The sequence below is a fragment of the Procambarus clarkii genome, chromosome 26 (assembly GCF_040958095.1).
Source record: "Procambarus clarkii isolate CNS0578487 chromosome 26, FALCON_Pclarkii_2.0, whole genome shotgun sequence".
NCBI classification, from domain to species: Eukaryota; Metazoa; Arthropoda; class Malacostraca; order Decapoda; family Cambaridae; genus Procambarus; species Procambarus clarkii.
Genome location: NC_091175.1, coordinates 44241616 through 44267637, shown reverse-complemented (window position 1 = coordinate 44267637; position 26022 = coordinate 44241616). Strand labels below are relative to the sequence as shown.

The 26022-nt window shown below is 46.3% G+C and overlaps 1 protein-coding gene across 1 annotated transcript; it reads left to right on the top strand.

The window, feature by feature from the left end:
- The first annotated feature begins 1126 nt into the window (after nt 1–1126).
- Nucleotides 1127–16808, top strand: LOC138368965 (transcription initiation factor TFIID subunit 1-like). The gene is made up of 2 exons (XM_069331695.1): nt 1127–1208; nt 15433–16808. The coding sequence occupies exons 1-2, from the start codon at nt 1127–1129 to the stop codon at nt 16806–16808; spliced, it is 1458 nt and encodes a 485-aa protein (XP_069187796.1).
- The last annotated feature ends 9214 nt before the right edge of the window (nt 16809–26022 follow it).

The window sequence follows — 26022 nt, the reverse complement described above, 5'->3', positions numbered from 1 at the left end:
GGATGACACGAAGCTGTGACTTGTGTTTTTGTCTATATCTGATATGAGAATAAGGAACAGCAGTGGTGCAAGGACTGTACCTTGAGGTACAGGGCTTTTAACTGCGCTCGGACTCGATTTTACTTGATTGACTGTTACTCTTTGTGTTTTGTTCGACAAGAAATTGAGTATCCAGCGTCCTACTTTACCAGTTATACCCATTGACCTCATTTTGTGTGCAATCACTCCATGATCACATTTGTCGATTGCCTTTGCAAAATCTGTGTATACGACATCTGCATTATGTTTTTCCTCTCTGATTTTCAGTGATTTTCAGTTTTTCAATGCCTCAGTGATTTTCTCATAGTGGTCAAGTAGCTGTGAGAGGCATCTCTAAATCCATGTTGGCCTGGATTGTGGAGGTCATTGGTTTCCATGAATCTAGTGACCTGACTCCTGATCACTCTTTCAAATACTTTTATTATGTGGGACGTTAGTGCAACTGGTCTATAATTCTTTGCCAATGCTTTGCTCCCTCCCTTGTGTAGAGGGGCAATGTCTGCTGCTTTAAGCGCATCTGGTATCTCCCCTGTGTCCAAGCTCTTCCTCCACACTATACTGAGTGCCTGTGCTACTGGCACTTTGCATTTCTTTATAAATATTGAATTCCATGAGTCTGGACCCGGGGCTGAGTGCATGGGCATATTGTCAATTTCGCTTTCAAAATCTGCCACGCTCGTGTTGATATCAGTTACCGTTAGGATAGGTGAGAGAATAATAGTGTCACCAGGGCAGGGCGAGGTACATAATATCTGATCTAAGAAAGAATGCCAACAGTTTTTGAAACTTTTTTTGATATATTTAGAATGTGTCCCTGGAAATTCAGCTTGCGGTCAATGAGAATGCCAAGGAATTTGGCATCTACTTTATTAGAAATTTGGGTATTGTTAATCATGAGATTTATTTGATTTGAGGATTTATTGCCAAACAAAATATAGAAAGTTTTGTCAATATTGAGGGTGAGTTTGTTGGCAGTTAGCCAGTGATGGACTTTATTTAGCTCAGTATTCACTGTGACATTTAGAGCAAGGGGATCAGGACTGGAGTAAATGAAGGTCGTGTCGTCAGCAAATAGAATTGGTTTGAGATGTTGGAAGGCATTTGGAAGGTCATTAATGTAGATGAGAAAGAGGAGAGGGCCAAGTATGCTGCCCCTGGAGAACACCAATGTAGGGTGGGAGAAATGGAATTATTCACAGAAACATATTGGAGCCTTTCAGTAAGGTAAGACTTAAGGTACTGCAGGGAATGACCTCTGACTCCATAATGATGTAATTTAAGAAGAAGGTTTTGGTGGTTGACAGTGTCAAAAGCCTTACGCAGGTCCACAAATAACCCAATATGGAACTCATTTTTATCAAGAGCTGCATGTATCAAGTTAATCATACAAATAAGTGCATTGTTAGTGCTTTTTGGGGGTCTGAAGCCATATTAACAAGAGCTAAGTATATTGTGTTTGGCTAGATAAGAGTAAAGCTGCTTGTAGATAAGTTTCTCAAATATTTTAGACAAGTTTGGTAGAATTGATATAGGTCTGAAGTTGTTAACATCAGTGGGATCACCACATTTGTGGACAGGGGTTACTCGCTTTTTTTTTAGAATATCTGGAAAGGTTTGGAGTTCAAGTGACTTATTGAAGAGCTATGCAATGGCAGGAGCTAAATATCTGGAGGCTTTTTTGTAAATAAGAGTTGGTATCTCCTCAAGGGCACTAAACTTGGTTTTAAGGGAAAGGATTATGTCAGTAACATCAGTGGAATTAGTAGGCATTAGGTACAGAGACTGTGGATAGTTACCTGTAAGATAGTCCTGAATATTAGTACTGGAAGATGGAATATCATTTGCAAGGGATGACCCAATGGAAGAAAAACCTATTGAACTCAAAAGCAGTGTCAGAGGCTGAAAGCAGACCATCATTATTTGACAGGAGTATTGGTTTGTTATTTAAAATCTTCTTTGATCCCAATATTTGTGAAATTGTACTCCAGGTTTTCAACATGTTGCCCTTTGTGTGGGTAAATTTATCTTCCTGGTATTTAATTTTGGCTCTCCTAATTATTTTAGATAGTAATGATGAGTAATTCTTTGAAAATTCTTTGGAGACGATTCCTAATCTATACTTCTTCTCAAGGTCAAGCTTTTTATTAATGGATTTAAGTATCCCCCTTTGTAAGCCAAGGATTGTTTAGCCTTTTAGTTATGACTTGTTTCGTTAGCATAGGACAGTGGGTGTTATAAAGGCTGAGAGTTTTTTGAAGAAAAGATTGCACTGCTAGGTTGATGTCCCCTATGCTAGCTAATTCGGACTCCCAGTTGACATTAGCAGCAGCAGCTATAAAATTGCCTACAGCAGTTTCATTGTGCAGCCTAAAGCTTATCTCCCTTGTCTCTAGAGGTGGTTTGTTAATGTTAGTTAGGAGAAATGTGGGGTAATGGTCTGTAGTGCTATCGATGATTATCCCTGAAGTAAGCAGAGAGGTTATGTTGGTTTAGATGTGATCAAGAGCCGTGGCATACTATCAGTGATTCTTGTAGGTCTAGTGATTAAGGGTATGAGGAAGCAGGAATTCATACAGTTGAGGAAGCTGGTAGCAGTAGGGTTTTCAGGCTAGCAGAGGTCAATATTAAAGTCCCCTGCGATAATTAGGTGGTTTTTGTTCAGTCTGTTATCTAATATTAGATTTCTAAGATTAGAGTTGAATTTGGGCACATCAGTGTTAGGAATTCTATAGACTGCACCCACAGTCAGGACAGACTCAGCACCCTTGACTCTGAAACTGGCGAAGATATACTCCCCACAGCAGTCTCTAGTTCTAATTACTTTTAAGCATGTTAGTTCTTGGTGGTAGTAAAGAGCAGTACCACCACCTCTCTGAATTGGTCAACAATTGCGAATTCCTGAGTAGTTTGGCATGTTAAAGAGTTGAGTAGTATCCTCTTTTAACTACGTTTCAGTACTCTCAGGTACACAATAAGTAATAATTTGCATTTTGAGACACGGGCAAAGCCAGGGGTACAATGGAGTAAGGGAGTATGGCGAGGCTAGGCAACCTAGGTAATAAATGAAAGCAAAGAAAGAAGTTGAATAATAAACATAGGCAAGTTTAATCTAATGATTATTAACTATAAATAGTTTAGTTATGATCCTATAACTAATAAGAACTAAAGAAAATATTAATGCACTCAATTAATTAAGTCCAATAAATGACTAATATAAATTAAATTAAAATTTACTTAAAAAAAGAGTAACAAAGAGACTTAGGATACGTAGCCCGCACTAGGTGACAAGGGGGTTAATTATGTTGACTCAATGAGAGGGATAATAAGGTGGGACAAACCACATTGGGAGAGGAAAGTGTTGAGTTTATCCTCATTAGCAATTGTAAACATTTTACCTTCTGAAGTCTTTCTCACTTTAATCACGCCATCTCTAACGAAGCACTGATGAATCGCAGCTGGGTTTTGATTACGGATTTGACGCAGGCGGTGGAGGAGTTGCTGTATTTTTCTAGTCAAGTACTCGATGATGTAGATTCCCTTTCGTAGGGTTGCAGCTGTCCGGACAAGATGCGATTTTAGGGACTGGGACGCTAGCTTGAGGTAAATTTTTCGCTGGTTCAGACCTGATGGATTCTTTTTGTCTACTCTGTAGGCAGCAGTAATGTCTGTTTTATTTAGAGTGACACGCAATTCGTCTTTTATGAGAGTATGAACAATTTCAATCACTTCAGTAGTTTATTGTGTAAGGTAACAAGGTATATATCTGGCCTGCCGAGGTCCTTCCTACTCTGAGGTCTGTGAGATACTGACTGGTCACTGGAACGGCTAGTCCCAGCTCTCTGTAGAGAATGACGTCAGAGGCTTACTTGATTGTGATTGGCTATTCCCAACCGTCGTACATTTTGAGTACTAACACCACTCGGACACGCTACCAAGTCAACGTCCCTTGTCGAAAAGCTCTGGCTAGCTAGATAGTTACAATGATATTGAAAAGGACCTCAGAGGCATTCAATAATGGCTTACATGTGAAAGTGCATATTAAACATTAAAAGAAGCTGAGGTGTGTGGAATACTAACACCGTTCGGCATGTGCACAACAAAAGTTAGAAGATAGTAGGCGAAAAATCATGCTGACAATGCTTGAACTGAACAAGAGCATGGAGAACATATACATGTCTAGGTATCAGGTATGAACAATACAATTCCAATTCCATGTGTAAATCACATGGAAATAGTGAAAATAACAGTCTGCCATTCCTGGATGTACTAATAACAAAAACAGGAACCTCTTTAAGCACCAACGTATATACCAAGCCCACCAACATAGGATTATGCCTGAACGGTAGAAGTGAGTGCCCCCAAAAATACAAAGCCAGTGTTCTCAATGCTTATATTCGTCGAGCGCTTACCCACTGCTCTGAATGGAGCAACGTGAGTAGAGAGTTTGAAAGAGTAACTCAGGTATTGGTGAACAACGGATATAGCAACGCGGAAATAAACGCTGCTATAAGAAGACACTTGGACCGTTGGTATAATTCAGAACCTAGAACAGAAACCACAACAACCCCAATAAAATTATATTACAAATCAACCATGCACAGTGAACATATAAAAGAGGAAAGAATAATGAAAGAAATAATCCGTAAAGGAGTAAAAAGCATTACTCCTAACCAAAACATAAACCTGATAATATTCTACAAAACCAAGAAGACTTCCGAACTCCTTATCAAAAACAGCCCGAAGCCGACGGAGAACCCTCTACAGCAGTCAAGCGTTGTATACATGTACACTTGCCCCCACGAAGGATGTAACCTTCAATGTAAGTACATAGGTATGACGTCGACCAAGCTGACGAGGCGTTTGACATGCCATCTTCAATCTGGTGCCCCTAGGAATCACATGAGACAAGCCCATGACATTACTCTAACAAGAGAAATGTTGAACAAGAATACTTGCATAATAGACAAAACCCAAGATGCAAGAAGATTACAAATTCTTGAGGCAATTCACATAAGAATAGAGCGACCTACCATGAGCACCCAAATCACGGAACTATTTACTCTACCCACCATGAGAGTAAGGACAAGACAAGAACATATCGATGCCAACACAGAAAACAATGTCCAACATAATAGGCCAATTACACTGGATTAATCTTTGTGTTTAGATAGGAGATGCCTCGTATGGGCCAATAAGCCTTCTGCAGCCTCTATGTTTCACCTCACATTTATCCCTTATGTATCCCCCCATGTTTTCACCTTTATTGTATTATCACCTGACCCAGTGCGGGTATAAAATCAACTAGTATTGTAAGATCTGTTCACTTGAGAATGAACCATGGAGGTTCGAAACGTTGTGCAAATTATATAAATAAGTGTAATACACTCTATAGTAAATCACTTCTTTTCTTCACCTTAAAAGTACGAAAATGAGTTTTGGAGAACTCCTATTTCAATTAAGCCCTGATGCTAAGAAAATAGTTAGAGGGATAGAAGCCCTAAACCAGAAAATAATAAATACAGAATATGCGGTCATATTCAATGAAATATATATATATATATATATATATATATATATATATATATATATATATATATATATATATATATATATATATATATATATATATATATATATATATACATATAACCTTAGAACACTTTCTCACCAGGAGATTCGAACCCTAGCCAGCACAGAAGCCTTACAGCAACTGGCATAATTGGTACGCCTTTAACCCACTGCACCACAGCTCAGACCCTTAAAAGAGATGGTAATTTTGGAGTATTTAAATCCCCCAAAGATCTTGAGAGGTGGTGATCTTTGGGGGATTTAAATACTCCGAAATTACCATCTCTACAAAGTGCTCGGTCTACCACCATCTACTCGGACCACAATCCCCTACGCTTCTTGCAGCAAGCCCAATTCAACAATCAACGACTTCTACAATGGGCTTTGTATCTGCAGAATTTCAACCTGGAGATCTTCTACATCAAGGGTTCTGACAACATCATAGCAGACGCCCTCTCCATAGTCTATGAGGTAGAGGCAGCTACACCTACCACTCTTCCATCTGAAGGTGTAACTTTACCCATTAGAGCAGGCTTCAGGGGAGAATTGTGACGATAATCTCTTTCAAGAGAGATTGAGCCTGCTCTTCTCTACATAAAGTTTCTTATATATATATAACAATAAGATGCTACCTTCAAGATACGTCTACCAGTACCACAAAACGTTTTGACCAGGAGGCAAACGTACCCAAAACTCCCCCTACTCCACACTCCCTCCATGCCGGCTCCGTCATCAACCACCAAACTACCATTCCCAGCCTGCCTGCTTCTGATTGGTGACCCGCCGACTGCACACCTGCACCTCTGCATCTCAGCGCCCTCTACGTAGTCGATGTCTGGGCTTGAACAAGTCATTGAAGGTAGAATATCTTGTGCTCTCAAACTGTGAACAACTAACTGATAAACGCTCTGTCTATCAGGTGGATGTTTCTCAGCTAGCGCTTTATTCTCAGCACCTGTTTAATCACTTTTCGGTCTTTATATTATAGAGTAACGTCATTCCTGTTCTTATTTTTTTTTTTATTTTTTGACTTGTTTGTTGGCACTGTACATAGCCTAGGGATTCTTTTGTTCATAATTTGTTTTCAATATTAATTAAAGTTTCATTGTTCATACTGTGTGTTTTGTGTGTCTTCCCTTAATTTACCACAGACAACAGCCAGGCATATATATATATATTTATATATATATATATATATATATATATATATATATATATATATATATATATATATATATATATATATATATATATATATATATATATATATATATATATATATAATATATTGAAAAAACAATTCTCCAAATTCATTTAATTTTCTAGTTTGACGCAACACTTGAACACGTTTCGTAATAACTTAGTACATTTTTAAAGACGTTAGTTTACACACACACAACTATAACCTGCAAAGACTAACCAGTTTTACTATGCTAGTATTTAAACAGCTTTTGTTTTATATACTCGCATTTGGGTGAGGTGATATGTTACAACTGTTTTGGATGAGGTGAACAAACTCTCAACACAAGACAGAACACGGTTCAATGGGTATAGATGAAAAGGAAGAATGGAAGTAACTGCAAAGGGCCTATTGACGCATATTTCCTCTTGATGCTTCCATATTGGTGCGGAGTCTTGAAGTTGGTAGAATATAGTTGTGCATTAATTGGCTATTGATTGCTGGTGTTGACTTCTTGATGTGTAGTGCCTCGCAGATGTCAAGCCGCCTGCTGTGAGTTTTCAGTTACATATATGCCTGGAGACCATTCAGGCTTGTTCGCATATATATATATATATATATATATATATATATATATATATATATATATATATATATATATATATATATATATATATATATATATATATATATATTAAATATGACCGAAAAAGTAAGATTAATAATTCTAACACGAATTTTCTCGATCTTTCATACATTCCTTCTCACTGTTGGTGGTAATTCAAAAATCAATTCTCCAAAATTCATTTTTTTTTCTAGTCTGACGCGACACTTGAGCGCGTTTCGTAAAACTTATTACATTTTCAAAGACTTTAGTTTACACATACACAACTGAATAGAACTTACACATCTCCGATTTGTTTATATCTACATTTGATGCTTCTATATTGGAGCGGAGTCTTGAGGTGGGTAGAATATAGTTGTGCATTAATTGGCTGTTGATTGCTGGTGTTGACTTCTTAATGTGTAGTGCCTCGCAAACGTCAAGCCGTCTGCTATCGCTGTATCTATTGATGATTTCTGTGTTGTTTACTAGGATTTCTCTGGCGATGGTTTGGTTGTGGGAAGAGATTATATGTTCCTTAATGGAGCCCTGTTGCTTATGCATCGTTAAACGCCTAGAAAAAGATGTTGTTGTCTTGCCTATATACTGGGTTTTTTGGAGCTTACAGTCCCCAAGTGGGCATTTGAAGGCATAGACGACGTTGGTCTCTTTTAAAGCGTTTTGCTTTGTGTCTGGAGAGTTTCTCATGAGTAGGCTGGCCGTTTTTCTGGTTTTATAGTAAATCGTCAGTTGTATCCTCTGATTTTTGTCTGTAGGGATAACGTTTCTATTAACAATATCTTTCAGGACCCTTTCCTCCATTTTATGAGCTGTGGAAAAGAAGTTCCTGTAAAATAGTCTAATAGGGGGTATTGGTGTTGTGTTAGTTGTCTCTTCAGAGGTTGCATGGTGTTTCACTTTCCTTCTTATGATGTCTTCGACGAAACCATTGGAGAAGCCGTTGTTGACTAGGACCTGCCTTACCCTACAGAGTTCTTCGTCGACTTGCTTCCATTCTGAGCTGTGGCTGAGAGCACGGTCGACATATGCGTTAACAACACTCCTCTTGTACCTGTCTGGGCAGTCGCTGTTGGCATTTAGGCACATTCCTATGTTCGTTTCCTTAGTGTAGACTGCAGTGTGGAAACCTCCGCTCTTTTCCATGACTGTTACATCTAGAAAGGGCAGCTTCTCATCCTTTTCCATCTCGTAAGTGCGGAACGGAACGGAACTCCGTTCCGGAAAATTTGAGCAGCACGGAACTCTGCTCAAATGCCTCCTTCAGCTCCTGCAGATGTCTGACATCAGGTACCTGTGTAGAAATGTCGTCAACATACCTGCAGTATATGGCCGGTTTCAAGTTCATGTCGACTAAGACTTTTTGCTCGATGGTACCCATGTAGAAGTTTGCAAACAGGACACCTAGGGGAGAACCCATGGCGACCCCATCTACTTGCTTATACATGTGCCCATCCGGGCTCAAGAAGGGTGCCTCTTTCTTGTGAAATGATAAAGCTACCCGTTTCATTATGTATGAGGTCAATTTTTTTATTGGAATTAAAATTAACGTAGATATATGACCGAACCTAATCAACCCTACCTAACCTAACCTAACCTAACCTATCTTTATAGGTTAGGTTAGGTTATTTATATATATATACATTTATATATATATATATATATATATATATATATATATATATATATATATATATATATATATATATATATATATATATATCCACCAAATCACTTCCTAATGCATTCCATTTGTCAACCACTCTGACACTAAAAAAATTCTTTCTAATATCTCTGTGGCTCATTTGGGCACTCAGTTTCCACCTGTGTCCCCTTGTGCGTGTGCCCCTTGTGTTAAATAGCCTGTCTTTATCTACCCTATCAATTCCCTTCAGAATCTTGAATGTGGTGATCATGTCCCTCCTAACTCTTCTGCCTTCCAGCGAAGTGAGTTTTAATTCCCGTAGTCTCTCCTCGTAGCTCATACCTCTCAGCTCGGGTACTAGTTTGGTGGCAAACCTTTGATCCTTTTCCAGTTTAGTCTTATCCTTGACTAGATATGGACTCCATGCTGGGGATGCATACTCCAGGATTGGCCTGACATATGTGGTATACAAAGTTCTGAATGATTCTTTACACAAGTTTCTGAATGCCGTTCGTATGTTGGCCAGCCTGGCATATGCCGCTGATGTTATCCTCTTGATTTGTGCTGCAGGAGAAAGGTCTGGCGTGATATCAACCCCCAAGTCTTTTTCTTTCTCTGACTCATGAAGAATTTCCTCTCCCGGATGATACCTTGTATCTGGTCTCCTGCTTCCTACCCCTATCTTCATTACATTACATTTGGTTGGGTTAAACTCTAACATCCATTTGTTCGACCATTCCTTCAGCTTCAGCTAGATCTTCTTGAAGCCTCAAACAGACCTCTTGTGTCTTAATCCTCATAATTTTGTCATCGTCTGCAAACATTGAGAGAAATGAATCGATACCCTCCGGGAGATCATTTACATATATCAGAAACAAGATAGGACCGAGTACAGAGCCCTGTGGGACTCCACTGGTGACTTCACGCCAATCGGAGGTCTCACCCCTCACCGTAACTCTCTGCTTCCTATTGCTTAGGTACTCCCTTATCCACTGGAGCACCTTACCAGCTACACCTGCCTGTTTCTCCAGCTTATGTACCAGCCTCTTATGCGGTACTGTGTCAAAGGCTTTCCGACAATCCAAGAAAATGCAGTCCGCCCAGCCCTCTCTTTCTTGCTTAATCTTTGTCACCTGGTCGTAGAATTCTATTAAGCCAGTCAGGCAAGATTTACCCTCCCTGAACCCATGTTGGCGATTTGTCACGAAGTCCCTTCTCTCCAGATGTGTTACTAGTTTTTTTTTCTCACGATCTTCTCCATCACCTTGCATGGTATACAAGTTAAGGACACTGGCCTGTAGTTCAGTGCCTCTTGTCTGTCGCCCTTTTTGTATCTTGGGACCACATTCGCCGTCTTCCATAACCCACACACACAGTGTGTGTGTGTGTGTGTGTGTGTGTGTGTGTGTGTGTGTGTGTGTGTGTGTGTGTGTGTGTGTGTGTGTGTGTGTGTGTGTGTGTGTGTGTGTGTGTGTGTGTGTGTGTGTGTGTGTGTGTGTGTGTGTGTGTGTACTCACCTAGTTGTACTCACCTAGTTGTGTTTGCGGGGGTTGAGCTCTGGCTCTTTGGTCCCGCCTCTCAACCGTCAATCAACAGGTGTACAGATTCCTGAGCCTATCGGGCTCTGTCATATCTACACTTGAAACTGTGTATGGAGTCAGCCTCCACCACATCACCCCCTAATGCATTCCATTTGTCAACCACTCTGACACTAAAAAAGTTCTTTCTAATATCTCTGTGGCTCATTTGGGCACTCAGTTTCCACCTGTGTCCCCTTGTGCGTGTTCCCCTTGTGTTAAATAGACTGTCTTTATCTACCCTATCAATCCCCTTCAGAATCTTGAATGTGGTGATCATGTACCCCCTAACTCTTCTGTCTTCCAGCGAAGTGAGGTTTAATTCCCGTAGTCTCTCCTCGTAGCTCATACCTCTCAGCTCGGGTACTAGTCTGGTGGCAAACCTTTGAACCTTTTCCAGTTTAGTCTTATCCTTGACTAGATATGGACTCCATGCTGGGGCTGCATACTCCAGGATTGGCCTGACATATGTGGTATACAAAGTTCTGAATGATTATTTACACAAGTTTCTGAATGCCGTTCGTATGTTGGCCTGCCTGGCATATGCCGCTGATGTTATCCGCTTGATATGTGCTGCAGGAGACAGGTCTGGCGTGATATCAACCCCCAAGTCTTTTTCCTTCTCTGACTCCTGAAGAATTTCCTCTCCCAGACGATACCTTGTATCTGGCCTCCTGCTCCCTACACCTATCTTCATTACGCTACATTTGGTTGGGTTAAACTCTAACAACCATTTGTTCGACCATTCCTTCAGCTTGTCTAGGTCTTCTTGAAGCCTCAAACAGTCCTCTTCTGTTTTAATCCTTCTCATAATTTTAGCATCGTCCGCAAACATTAAGAGAAATGACTCGATACCCTCCGGGAGATCATTTACATATATCAGAAACAAGATAGGACCGAGTACAGAGCCCTGTGGGACTCCACTGGTGACTTCACGCCAATCGGAGGTCTCACCCCTCACCGTAACTCTCTGCTTCCTATTGCTTAGATACTCCCTTATCCACTGGAGCACCTTACCAGCTACACCTGCCTGTCTCTCCAGCTTATGTACCAGCCTCTTATGCGGTACTGTGTCAAAGGATTTCCGACAATCCAAGAAAATGCAGTCCGCCCAGCCCTCTCTTTCTTGCTTAATCTGTGTCACCTGATCGTAGAATTCTATCAAGCCTGTAAGGCAAGATTTACCCTCCCTGAACCCATGTTGGCGATTTGTCACGAAGTCCCTTCTCTCCAGATGTGTTACCAGGTTTTTTCTCACGATCTTCTCCATCACCTTGCATGGTATACAAGTCAAGGACACTGGCCTGTAGTTCAGTGCCTCTTGTCTGTCGCCCTTTTTGTATATTGGGACCACATTCGCCGTCTTCCATATTTCTGGTAGGTCTCCCGTCTCTAGTGACTTACTATACACTATGGAGAGTGGCAAGCAAAGTGCCTCTGCACACTCTTTCAGTACCCATGGTGAGATCCCATCTGGACCAACAGCCTTTCTAACATCCAGATGTGTGTGTGTGAGTGTGTGTGTGTGTGTGTGTGTGAGTGTGTGTGTGTGTGTGTGTGTGTGTGTGTGTGTGTGTGTGTGTGTGTGTGTGTGTGTGTGTGTGTGTGTGTGTGTGTGTGAGTGTGTGTGTGCTAGAGAGAATTATATGTAGTAGATATAATTGAGGAAATATATATAAGAATGGCGGGGTCCAAGAGCTATTAGCTCGATTCTACAGACACAAATAGCCAATAATAAAGACACAAACATAAATAGCCTCTTCCCGGAATTGTCGCACAGCCACGAAGTTACCCCTCACTGCCTTCACTCACCCCCCTCACTGCCTTCACTCACACCCCTCACTGCCTTCACTCACCCCCTCACTGCCTTCACTCACCCCCTCACTGCCTTCACTCACCCCCTCACTGCCTTCACTCACTCCCCTCACTGCCTTCACTCACCCCTCACGGCCTTCACTCACCTCCCTCACTGCCTTCACTCACCTCCCTCACTGCCTTCACTCACCTCCCTCACTGCCTTCACTCACCCCTCACTGCCTTCACTCACCTCCCTCACTGCCTTCACTCACCCCCCTCACTGCCTTCACTCACCTCCCTCACTGCCTTCACTCACCTCCCTCACTGCCTTCACTCACCTCCCTCACTGCCTTCACTCACCTCCCTCACTGCCTTCACTCACACCCCTCACTGCCTTCACTCACCCCCTCACTGCCTTCACTCACCTCCCTCACTGCCTTCACTCACCCCCCTCACTGCCTTCACTCACCTCCCTCACTGCCTTCACTCACCTCCCTCACTGCCTTCACTCACCCCTCACTGCCTTCACTCACCTCCCTCACTGCCTTCACTCACCCCCTCCCTGCCTTCACTCACCTCCCTCACTGCCTTCACTCACCCCCTCACTGCCCTCACTCACTCCCCTCACTGCCTTCACTCACCCCCTCACTGCCTTCACTCACCTCCCTCACTGCCTTCACTCACCTCCCTCACTGCCTTCACTCACCTCTCTCACTGCCTTCACTCACCTCCCTCACTGCCTTCACTCACACCGCTCACTGCCTTCACTCACCCCCTCACTGCCTTCACTCACCTCCCTCACTGCCTTCACTCACCTCCCTCACTGCCTTCACTCACCTCCCTCACTGCCTTCACTCACCCCCTCACTGCCTTCACTCACCTCCCTCACTGCCTTCACTCACCTCCCTCACTGCCTTCACTCACCTCCCTCACTGCCTTCACTCACCTCCCTCACTGCCTTCACTCACCTCCCTCACTGCCTTCACTCACCTCCCTCACTGCCTTCACTCACCTCCCTCACTGCCTTCACTCACCTCCCTCACTGCCTTCACTCACTCCCCTCACTGCCTTCACTCACCCCCTCACTGCCTTCACTCACCTCCCTCACTGCCTTCACTCACCTCCCTCACTGCCTTCACTCACCCTCCTCACTGCCTTCACTCACCTCCCTCACTGCCTTCACTCACCTCCCTCACTCACCTCCCTCACTGCCTTCACTCACCCCCTCACTGCCTTCACTCGCCTCCCTCACTGCCTTCACTCACCTCCCTCACTGCCTTGACTCACCTCACTCACTGCCTTCACTCACCTCCCTCACTGCCTTCACTCACCTCCCTCACTGCCTTCACTCACCTCCCTCACTGCCTTCACTCACCCCCCTCACTGCCTTCACTCACCTCCCTCACTGCCTTCACTCACCTCCCTCACTGCCTTCACTCACCCCCCCTCACTGCCTTCACTCACCCCCCTCACTGCCTTCACTGCCTTCACTTACCCCCCCTCCCTCACTGCCTTCACTCACCCCCTCACTGCCTTCACTCACCCCCCTCACTGCCTTCACTGCTTTCACTCACCCCCCTCCCTCACTGCCTTCACTCACCTCCCTCACTGCCTTCACTCACCTCCCTCACTGCCTTCACTCACCCCCCTCACTGCCTTCACTCACCCCCCCCCCCTCCCTCACTGCCTTCACTCACCTCCCTCACTGCCTTCACTGCCTTCACTCACCTCCCTCACTGCCTTCACTCACCTCCCTCACTGCTTTCACTCACCCCCTCACTGCCTTCACTCACCTCCCTCACTGCCTTCACTCTCCCCCTCACTGCCTTCACTCACCCCCCTCACTGCCTTCACTCACCCCCCTCACTGCCTTCACTGCCTTCACTCACCTCCCTCACTGCCTTCACTCTCCCCCCTCACTGCCTTCACTCACCTCCCTCACTGCCTTCACTCACACCGCTCACTGCCTTCACTCACCTCCCTCACTGCCTTCACTCTCCCCCCTCACTGCCTTCACTCACTGCCTTCACTCACACCGCTCACTGCCCTCACTCACCCCCTCACTGCCCTCACTCACCCCCCTCACTGCCTTCACTCACCCACCTCACTGCCTTCACTCACCCCCCTCACTGCCTTCACTCACCTCCCTCACTGCCTTCACTCTCCCCCCTCACTGCCTTCACTCACCTCCCTCACTGCCTTCACTCACACCCCTCACTGCCTTCACTCACCTCCCTCACTGCCTTCACTCACCTCCCTCACTCCTTCACTCACCTCCCTCACTGCCTTCACTCACCTCCCTCACTGCCTTCACTCACCTCCCTCACTGCCTTCACTCACCTCCCTCACTGCCTTCACTCACACCCCTCACTTCCTTCACTCACCCCCCTCACTGCCTTCACTCACCTCCCTCACTGCCTTCACTCACCTCCTTCACTCCTTCACTCACCTCCCTCACTCATCCCGACTTCCTTGCACCAAACACTGACATATTACTCTTCACTCACTCATGTCCACTCATATCCACTCAAGTCACTCATTTCACTCATGTCCACTTATGTCCACTCATGTCCACTCATGCCACTCATTTCACTCATGTCCACTCATGTCCACTCATGCCACTCATTTCACTCATGTCCACTCATGTCCACTCATGTCCACTCATGCCACTCATTTCACTCATGTCCACTCATGCCACTCATTTCACTCATGTCCACTCATGTCCACTCAAGTCACTCATGCCACTCATATCCACTATTGTCCACTCATGTCAATTCACTAGCAAGTTATTCCACTTTGTTATTCCACAGAAGCAGTTATTCCACTTTGCAGATCAATGAGGTTGTTGCTACCTCGTCTGCTTGATGCATCAAACAAACTATTCAATAGTAATGTTTCTGCAGCTCAATTTGGTCCGATGTTGACCAATTAGGCGCGATTCTCGAGTCATTTTATGCTTGTAATTGTTCCTTGTAAAATGTTGGCGTCTCTCACCGTGGCTCAGACCACCAGAGCTCCGTCTCTCACCGTGGCTCAGACCACCAGAGCTCCGTCTCTCACCGTGGCTCAGACCACCAGAGCTCCGTCTCTCACCGTGGCTCAGACCACCAGAGCTCCGTCTCTCACCGTGGCTCAGACCACCAGAGCTCCGTCTCTCACCGTGGCTCAGACCACCAGAGCTCCGTCTCTCACCGTGGCTCAGACCACCAGAGCTCCGTCTCTCACCGTGGCTCAGACCACCAGAGCTCCGTCTCTCACCGTGGCTCAGACCACCAGAGCTCCGTCTCTCACCGTGGCTCAGACCACCAGAGCTCCGTCTCTCACCGTGGCTCAGACCACGAGAGCTCCGTCTCTCACCGTGGCTCAGACCACCAGAGCTCCGTCTCTCACCGTGGCTCAGACCACCAGAGCTCCGTCTCTCACCGTGGCTCAGACCACGAGAGCTCCGTCTCTCACCGTGGCTCAGACCACCAGAGCTCCGTCTCTCACCGTGGCTCAGACCACCAGAGCTCCGTCTCTCACCGTGGCTCAGACCACCAGAGCTCCGTCTCTCACCGTGGCTCAGACCACCAGAGCTCCGTCTCTCACCGTGGCTCAGACCACCAGAGCTCCGTCTCTCACCGTGGCTCAGACCACCAGAGCTCCGTCTCTCACCGTGGCTCAGACCACCAGAGCTCCGTCTCTCACCGTGGCTCAGACCACCAGAGCTCCGTCTCTCACCGTGGCTCAGACCACGAGAGCTCCGTCTCTCACCGTGGCTCAGACCACCAGAGCTCCGTCTCTCACCGTGGCTCAGACCACCAGAGCTCCGTCTCTCACCGTGGCTCAGACCACCAGAGCTCCGTCTCTCACCGTGGCTCAGACCACCAGAGCTCCGTCTCTCACCGTGGCTCAGACCACCAGAGCTCCGTCTCTCACCGTGGCTCAGACCACCAGAGCTCCGTCTCTCACCGTGGCTCAGACCACCAGAGCTCCGTCTCTCACCGTGGCTCAGACCACCAGAGCTCCGTCTCTCACCGTGGCTCAGACCACCAGAGCTCCGTCTCTCACCGTGGCTCAGACCACCAGAGCTCCGTCTCTCACCGTGGCTCAGACCACCAGAGCTCCGTCTCTCACCGTGGCTCAGACCACCAGAGCTCCGTCTCTCACCGTGGCTCAGACCACCAGAGCTCCGTCTCTCACCGTGGCTCAGACCACCAGAGCTCCGTCTCTCACCGTGGCTCAGACCACCAGAGCTCCGTCTCTCACCGTGGCTCAGACCACCAGAGCTCCGTCTCTCACCGTGGCTCAGACCACCAGAGCTCCGTCTCTCACCGTGGCTCAGACCACCAGAGCTCCGTCTCTCACCGTGGCTCAGACCACCAGAGCTTCAGCGAGTGAAAACTCTCATAACCAAACTAAAATTTAGAGTTTGTGAAAGAATATGTTTATCTATGACAAACACCAACTGGAGTGGATGAGGTAATCATCCAGGGGTGACTGGACGTGCGGTCATCGGGGTGACTGGACGTGCGGTCATCGGGGTGACTGGACGTGCGGTCATCGGGGTGACTGGACGTGCGGTCATCGGGGTGACTGGACGTGCGGTCATCGGGGTGACTGGACGTGCGGTCATCCGGGGTTATTTTTATTTTTTTTATTTTTTACTTTTTATTATTTTCAACCACAGACGTGGCCACACATTTACAATGCTAACCAGCATATATACATTTTCTTCTGTCCTCCATGGACAGGGTTAGAGATGTGTTAAACATATAGTTCAAGGGTTTATTGAACACTCAACCACAGAAGGTGATTCGGTGCTTTTAAAATGCTAAGCTAACCTACATACGCAAATACATAGGTACACAGATTTACGTATGCCCTACATAAAGTGTTAGATGTGTCTTTTACTAAGTGTAATTAATGTGCATTTACAAAGATGAAATGTAATTCTGATCAGGTTTCACATATACTTTATACACATACATATACATTCACACACATATACGTACATATACATATATATACATACATATATACACACACATGCATATACATACATTTGTCTCTTTTCTCTGACAGGGTGAGACAGCTGATAGAGAAACTAGTGTGCAATTAAGCACTTAATCACTGAAGGTGATTAAGGTGCTTTTACAAGCTCAGGATATATGGTTACATCACATACATACATTGTATGTGTGATACATCACATGGTCAATCTTGGGTACAAGTCCAATATATCAAGTGTTCCAGTACTCATATAGTAGTTACAGAGTTCAGCATACCTTAGCCCAGGAGGACGTAAGTCAGTCAGTATGGGACATTCTACAATATAATGTTCAAGTGAGTGCATGTTTTCTCTTTCACAAAGTTGACACATTGTGTACTCGACATTTGGGTTTTGAGAAAGCTGCCAGATACGTCTATATCCCAGGCGTATTCTGGCCACTATAACATCACATTGCCGGGTTCTTGTTCTATTAGTCCCATATGTGAATGTCTCCTCACGATATCTATCATAATATTTAATGCTACAACTTTCAGGTCTTTGTGAATTTGTTAGGTCGTTGAGATCTTCATTAGATATTTGTTTAAGTATTCTCTTTGTCACTGCTAATGAAACACCCAAATCAATTTCTTCAACTGGTTTTTAACAGGCTGTCTTTGCAAGCATATCAACAGTGTCATGCCTTGAGATGCCAACATGTGATGGTATCCATAGGAATTTAATTTCAAATCTGTTTTCTTTAGCAGCTAAAACATTCATTCGAATATCACTGACTATTTTATGGGTGTCACTACTATGTGCATTCAATGCCAGAAGGGCACTCTGCGAGTCACAGTATATAAGTCCACTGCCTTTGTCCTTTAAAAATTCAGTGGCAAGGTATATGCTTACAAGTTCGGTCTGAGTTGTACTTGCCCAGTCATTGACGCGCTTCATTGCTGTATGTACGAGAGAAGATTGTTCAAATATGTTACATGCACATCCGGTACATCGTCCACCTTCTACAGAACCGTCGGTATAGCACTGATAAACATCGTTACCCATACTCTGAGTACTTTCAGTGATGCTTTTCAGTGTTAACTGTTTTAATAATGTAGAGTGCATACTATCTTTCTTGGGCTCATTTACAAAATCAACTGATAGATCCCAGTTATCCCATGGAGCAATTTTTTTTTTTTGTATTTTTATAAAAGAAATACACAATGTACAAAACAGACAACTGCAGAATAAACAATTCATGAATACATACAGGACAAATATAACAAAGTAAGTAAACACGGATGCAAACTAAACATACCCAACAAAAACCATGAATGAAAATACATGATATAAAACACAAAAAGAGAAAATCTCGCAACGGGCACTGGATATATCACAACAAACAAAACGTTACAAATAAGTAGCACAAGATAGAAATAACATAAAACATAGTCACATCCACAAAACTGTAAGTACAGAAATACAGAAAGAGAACACACAAACAAGCCCAGCCCTACAACCCAAACACATGTGCATAAAAGTACATAATAACAACGAGCCTCCGAAACCACAGACAGAGGCAAAAATACAAAACTACAGGAAACAACAAAAAATAAATACGGAAAAACAGTGAAATACAGAAACAGTAAAACACAAATATAAATAACATAAATAACATAAATGTTGTACAAATAAGAAAGCAAGTCACGTGGACAAGAAAATAAACACACACACAAGCGACATACACAACCACACCACCCGCCATCCCAAACACAATACACGGGGCGTGCGCAACGACACAAAATAAATAACACCAAACACCCACAACCGCACATAACCACAAACACAAACATCCATACCAAAGGCAAAGCACAAAACAATTCGCAAACACAACAAAACAGGCCACGCAGGAGCAAGAACAACACCCACACCACCCACATGCACAGACAAGGACACCCACCTGTGTACGTAGGCACCGGGGAAAACATCACACACAACACAGACAGAAACCAGTCACACCAATTACTCATACTTTTCCGGGTACTCCTGAGCTGGAAACCGTAAGCAATAAGCCTCCCAAACAAGTTGGTCACTCTCAAGAAGCGGACATCCAGGAACTGCAATAGGCCGAGGCATCGAATTCGGCACTCCCGAGACAAAACACCGCGCCCGTTGGAACCCAGATGGTAGATGGGCACCAGGGAACAGGTGTTACGGCCCTCTCGGGACGCAACGGGGTTCTTACTCTGATGTTGTTAGAGGAAGTTGTATCCGACCCCAAGCCAGTAGTGGCTTTCAAGGGATGAGATCCGTGACGCAAGTAAAATAAAAGGAGAAGGGAAAGAAAGTTAAGAACTTAAGACTATAATTTACCATCACCAAATAAATAAATATATAAAAGAGTGCACAGGGGGAGGGGTATTAACACTGTACAGGGAAAATACACAGTGGTCTTCTGCTGAAGACTCTGGATGCCGACTCTCGGTGCTGAGTCCTCGGTGCTTTCTTGGTCCCTCGACGAATCCTTCGACCAAGCTGAGTCTACCCCAAACACAGGCCGGCCAAAACACAGGTCCACTGGGGGCACCGCCGTGGAGGCCGTCAACCACACGTCCAGCAGGTCTGCTGGCAGGTTCCGGATCAGCAAGGCTGGTCAGGCCACTCCACGAACGATATAAGGGTAACGCCCTAGACAGGAGCCTCGTGTGATGCCACAAATCACTCTCCTGTCCTCAATACCCCAGTGGATCAACGTCTCCAGTAGTCGGTCCCGGAAACGACGATCCTTTCAACTGCCTCTTCACTGGCAGGGTAACACCACAGTGTTCTTCCGGGAGACGACTTCACAGCTGCTACAGCAAAGCACAAGATATGGGGACGGCTGCCTTGGGTAGACTGACTCAACTTCCAACACAGCAGTCCCAGGTCGACTCTGTAAGCAGACACTTCATCAATAACTCGGACACACTAAGGCACCTCACTTACAGGCTCAGACACAAACGCCCACCTATCCACTCCATAGATGGCGCTGGTGTCTGAGCACCACCTCACCAGAGGTCAGCAGCGGCTGTGTTGAGCGCTGAACCAGACTGGAAACTGGCCCTCGAGGCCAGTACACGTCGTCCTCACCAGGTGTCGTCGTCCGTTTGGAGGGGGTTTCGGGAGCTGACCCACAGATGGCGCAGTCGTCACTGCTCCGGGCTCGGACGCTGGATCCGGGTTCGTAACAACGGGACGCACCAGGTCATCACACTCAAAAGCCACAGTTGCCTCAGAGCCGACCATCTCGCCGGACGAGAGGATGAAAGGGATGGGTTTCCCCCTAGGACGCTGGTCACAGGGCCGCACACCAGGAAGCACACCGGACTGCACGGCAGGCCGCACACCGGACTGCATGGCAGGCCGCACACCGGCCCGCCTACTAAGGCGTGTACTCCGGTCGACGTCAGGCACCTCACCGAGTCCCGCGGAGGGTGGCTCAGCATGGGACCCAGCGCCCCCACCAACCAGAACAGGAGCAGAGGCCTTCCGCCACACATCCTTCGACAACACCATGACAAGGTCGCGATCACCAGGGGCAACCGCCCACTGAGGGGAGCCACCAGCAGGAGGCACAGTGTTCAACACAGAAGGCACCACAGGAGGCAATTAACACAGTGTCGGCCACAGCATCATCGTCCATCGCATCATGCTCCTCTGCCCACGACTGGCGAGCGACACACCCCGAGCCGAGCGACGGCGCTTAAAAAGAGGCCGCTGATCATCGGAGCTGTCACCCCCAGCAGGCGGCGCCCCAGAAGAACCAACGGCAGGCGGCCCCAAAGCCAGGGCAGCACGATCACGCAGAACAGCATCCTCAATCACACGGGGTAACAAACCACCGCCAGGCACGGAGACTGGAATCGGAGAAGGAAGAGACACAGCAGACGGATGAGTAGACTCCAGCATACGTGAGGTATCCAGGGAGGGTAAAGGAACCGGCAGAGGAGAAGAGGTACTTGTCAACGAGGAAACTGCCAGAGGCGATGAGGTAGAGGGCGTGGGTGGAGAGACACAAACCACCGCCCCGCCAGCCCCGGGAAGCACACTTCCTTCAGCATGCGACGCAGGCTCCATCCCTACAGCATCCCCCAAGGCCACCGGATGCGGAAGCACCACCGCAGGTATCGAACGACGAAGGTCCGAAACAGGCGCCCCGAGGTCCCCCGAGCTGACCGGTGGGGCAACCATATCAGGTCCAGATGCAGCAACAGCTTGAACCGCCCCGGGAACCACACCAGGCACCTGCACAGAGCGAGGATCCGCCGGGAAATCCACACTCACAGATAAGCGGGGAAAGTTATCCTCCAGGAAAACTGAAGGGGCCTCTGTACAAGGAGCGTCGCAACCGGCAGCTACGTGGCCCTTTAGCACCACACCGGAAACACGGAAACATGTGCAGGTTTGACCTTGATAGAAGGTCCTCAGAGAGAGCCCACGAAACGAGATCCTGGACGGTATAGGGCTCGTGAGCCGCATGACAAGCATGCGTGAATTCAGCCGGCCCGCACTCAAATGTTGAACCAGTGCTTCACCACTGTTCCAAAAAGCGTAAACAGGGACATGAAGGCCATCTCGGGGAAGGTCACCGGCACGCCGTGAACACTCACAAACGACAAGAGACCAAAGGGATCCGAGATCTCCACAGACACAGCCGAAGCCGGAAGAGGAAGCGTGCGGCCATCCCAGCGAGCCACAAACTCCCGGTAAACATGTGACGTGGCGAACAACACCGCAACACGGGTGGGCGATAACTTCTCGAGGCCCAGGAGCTCAGGTACGTAAACGCAGAGGACGTCCAGGTGAGCAACCTCTACAATGGGCCAGTCCACAGCAGCAGAAAAGTCCAGCCGCACTGTGTCGATCCTCCGAATACGGCTAGTACCCGCCGCGTCCATACCGGCAGGCGGGGCCCCGACCAGCGAGCGCTCCACACCCCCCACAGCCAAGCAGCAATGGCAGACGACTACTTCGCTAGTCACAGCATATAAGTCCATTGCCTTTGTCCTTTAAAAATTCAGTGACAAGGTATATGTCTGAAAGTTCGGTCTGAGTTGTACTTGCCCAGTAATTGACGCGCTTCATTGCTGTATGTACGAGAGAAGATTCTTCAAATATATTACGTGCACATCCGGTACATCGTCCACCTTCTTCTACAGAACTGTCGTTATAGCACTGATGCACATCGTTACCCCTACCCTGAGTACTTTCAGTGATGCTTTTCAGTGTTAACTGTTTTAATAATGTAGAGTAATTGAGTAATAATGTAGAGTAATAATGTTTAATTAATGTTTAATAATGCACTATCTTTCTTGGGCGCATTTTCAAAATCAACTGATAGATCCCAGTTATCCCATGGAGCAATTGGTTGATTAATCATTAACTGACTTGGGTACATATTTAATATTTTGATGGAGTTGGCTACCTTGTAGAACCAAAATGCATAATCAGATTTCGGTCTTCTTCTATAGACCTCAGGTGAGTGTAGCATATTAAAAAGTTTAGCTTGAAACTTCATGTGTTGCCGAGATCTACTCAATGCCTTCACGCCGAAAACTGTGCTAATAGATATAATTCTTATGGGTGAAGACATACTTATGGTATGTAATTTTAACTCTGCTCTCATATTAACTATTCTCGTGGACTTTGGAGCCCCAAGGATTAGACGCATAGCTTCATTTTGCAAGGTTTCAAGAGATTTCAGCTCTTTGTCAGTATACAGTGTGAGATGTAGAGCATTGTAGTCATTCACAAAGCGTATAAATGATACATAAGACATTCTAACAAGTCTCACGTTAATTCCATGATTGACTCCCACAAAGGCCCACAAGAGCTTTAATCTCTCCAACAGTCTCCTCTTGAGAGAAGAAAGGTACCCAGGGTCGTTAATGGGGACACCTAGGTATCTGTAAGACTCGCAGTTCTCAAGTGCTCGCCCATCTATATGATAATTGGCTGGTGGAATAACACACGGAATGAGGGCACGAGTTTTCTGTACAGAGATAAGGAGGCCACATTCCTCAGCTCTAGTAGCAAAAGCATCGAGTAGAACTTGCATTCTAGGCTCGGAGGCAGCCTGTAAACATATATCATCAGCATAACAAATGACAGTGTCTTCATTATTAGTTGGAAGATCTTTAATAAGTTTATGCATCAGAACGTTGCATCACTCTCCCTACCAGCGGTTGTCTTCACTCTCACTACTAGCAGTTGTCTTCACCCTCACTACCAGCGGTTGTCTTCACTCTCACTACCAGCAGTTGTCTTCACTCTCACTACCAGCGGTTGTCTTCACTCTCACTACCAGCGTTTGTCTTCACTCTCACTACCAGCGGTTGTCTTCACTCTCACTACCAGCGGTTGTCTTCACTCTCACTACCAGCGTTTGTCTTCACTCTCACTACCAGCGGGTGTCTTCACTCTCACTACCAGCGGTTGTCTTCACTCTCACTACCAGCGGTTGTCTTCACTCTCACTACCAGCGGTTGTCTTCACTCTCACTACCAGCGGTTGTCTTCACTCTCACTACCAGCAGTTGTCTTCACTCTCACTACCAGCGGTTGTCTTCACTCTCACTACCAGCGGTTGTCTTCACTCTCACTACCAGCGGTTGTCTTCACTCTCACTACCAGCGGTTGTCTTCACTCTCATTACCAGCGGGTGTCTTCACTCTCACTACCAGCAGTTGTCTTCACTCTCACTACCAGCGGTTGTCTTCACCCTCAATACCAGCAGTTGTCTTCACTCTCAATACCAGTGGTTGTCTTCACCCTCAATACCAGCAGTTGTCTTCACTCTCACTACCAGCAGTTGTCTTCACTCTCCCTACCAGCGGTTGTCTTCACTCTCACTACTAGCAGTTGTCTTCACCCTCACTACCAGCGGTTGTCTTCACTCTCACTACCAGCAGTTGTCTTCACTCTCACTACCAGCGGTTGTCTTCACTCTCACTACCAGCGTTTGTCTTCACTCTCACTACCAGCGGTTGTCTTCACTCTCACTACCAGCGGTTGTCTTCACTCTCACTACCAGCGTTTGTCTTCACTCTCACTACCAGCGGGTGTCTTCACTCTCACTACCAGCGGTTGTCTTCACTCTCACTACCAGCGGTTGTCTTCACTCTCACTACCAGCGGTTGTCTTCACTCTCACTACCAGCGGTTGTCTTCACTCTCACTACCAGCAGTTGTCTTCACTCTCACTACCAGCGGTTGTCTTCACTCTCACTACCAGCGGTTGTCTTCACTCTCACTACCAGCGGTTGTCTTCACTCTCACTACCAGCGGTTGTCTTCACTCTCATTACCAGCGGGTGTCTTCACTCTCACTACCAGCAGTTGTCTTCACTCTCACTACCAGCGGTTGTCTTCACCCTCAATACCAGCAGTTGTCTTCACTCTCAATACCAGTGGTTGTCTTCACCCTCAATACCAGCAGTTGTCTTCACTCTCACTACCAGCAGTTGTCTTCACTCTCACTACCAGCAGTTGTCTTCACTCTCACTACCAGCAGTTGTCTTCACCCTCACTAGCAGCGAGTGTCTTCACTCTCACTACCAGCAGTTGTCTTCACCCTCACTACCAGCAGTTGTCTTCACTCTCACTACCAGCGGTTGTCTTCACTCTCACTACCAGCAGTTGTCTTCACTCTCACTACCAGCGGTTGTCTTCACTCTCACTACCAGCAGTTGTCTTCACTCTCACTACCAGCAGTTGTCTTCACTCTCACTACCAGCAGTTGTCTTCACTCTCACTACCAGCAGTTGTCTTCACTCTCACTACCAGCAGTTGTCTTCACCCTCACTACCAGCGAGTGTCTTCACTCTCACTACCAGCAGTTGTCTTCACCCTCACTACCAGCAGTTGTCTTCACTCTCACTACCAGCGGTTGTCTTCACTCTCACTACCAGCAGTTGTCTTCACCCTCACTACCAGCGGTTGTCTTCACTCTCACTACCAGCAGTTGTCTTCACTCTCACTACCAGCGGTTGTCTTCACTCTCACTACCAGCAGTTGTCTTCACTCTCACTACCAGCTGTTGTCTTCACCCTCACTACCAGCGGGTGTCTTCACCCTCACTACCAGCGGGTGTCTTCACCCTCACTACCAGCGGGTGTCTTCACTCTCACTACCAGCGGTTGTCTTCACTCTCACATATCACGCCTCTCTTCAGTATTCTCAAGTATTCCTTGGCTCTATTTCCACACCTTTAAACCTCTCTTACTCACAAGTCCCCCCCGCCCCCTCTAACCCCTGCCCCCCACCCTCCATCCCTGCAGCTTCCCCGTCCCACTTCCCTGCAGCCCATCGCTTACCCCTTCCCAGCAACCCATCGCTTACCCCTTCCCAGCAGCCCATCGCTTACCCCTTCCCAGCAGCCCATCGCTTACCCCTTCCCAGCAGCCCATCGCTTACCCCTTCCCACCATGCATATATTTTTGGGGAGTAAAGAGGATGAAGAAGCACAAGTGAAGTGAAACGGGAAATACAGTGTGGGTTATGATAGCAGGCGGGCTGTCTGCCTTGCTGACACAATGTTATGATAGCAGGCGGGCTGTCTGCCTTGCTGATACAATGTTATGATAGCAG

Excerpts from the sequence above, each read along its gene's own strand:
- LOC138368965 (XM_069331695.1), top strand. The coding sequence starts at position 1,127 with ATGTTGGAAGGCATTTGGAAGGTCATTAATGTAGATGAGAAAGAGGAG. Across the intron at positions 1,209-15,432 it reads TGCCCCTGGAGAACACCAAT|ACCACCAGAGCTCCGTCTCT; the intron begins GTAGGGTGGGAG and ends ACCGTGGCTCAG.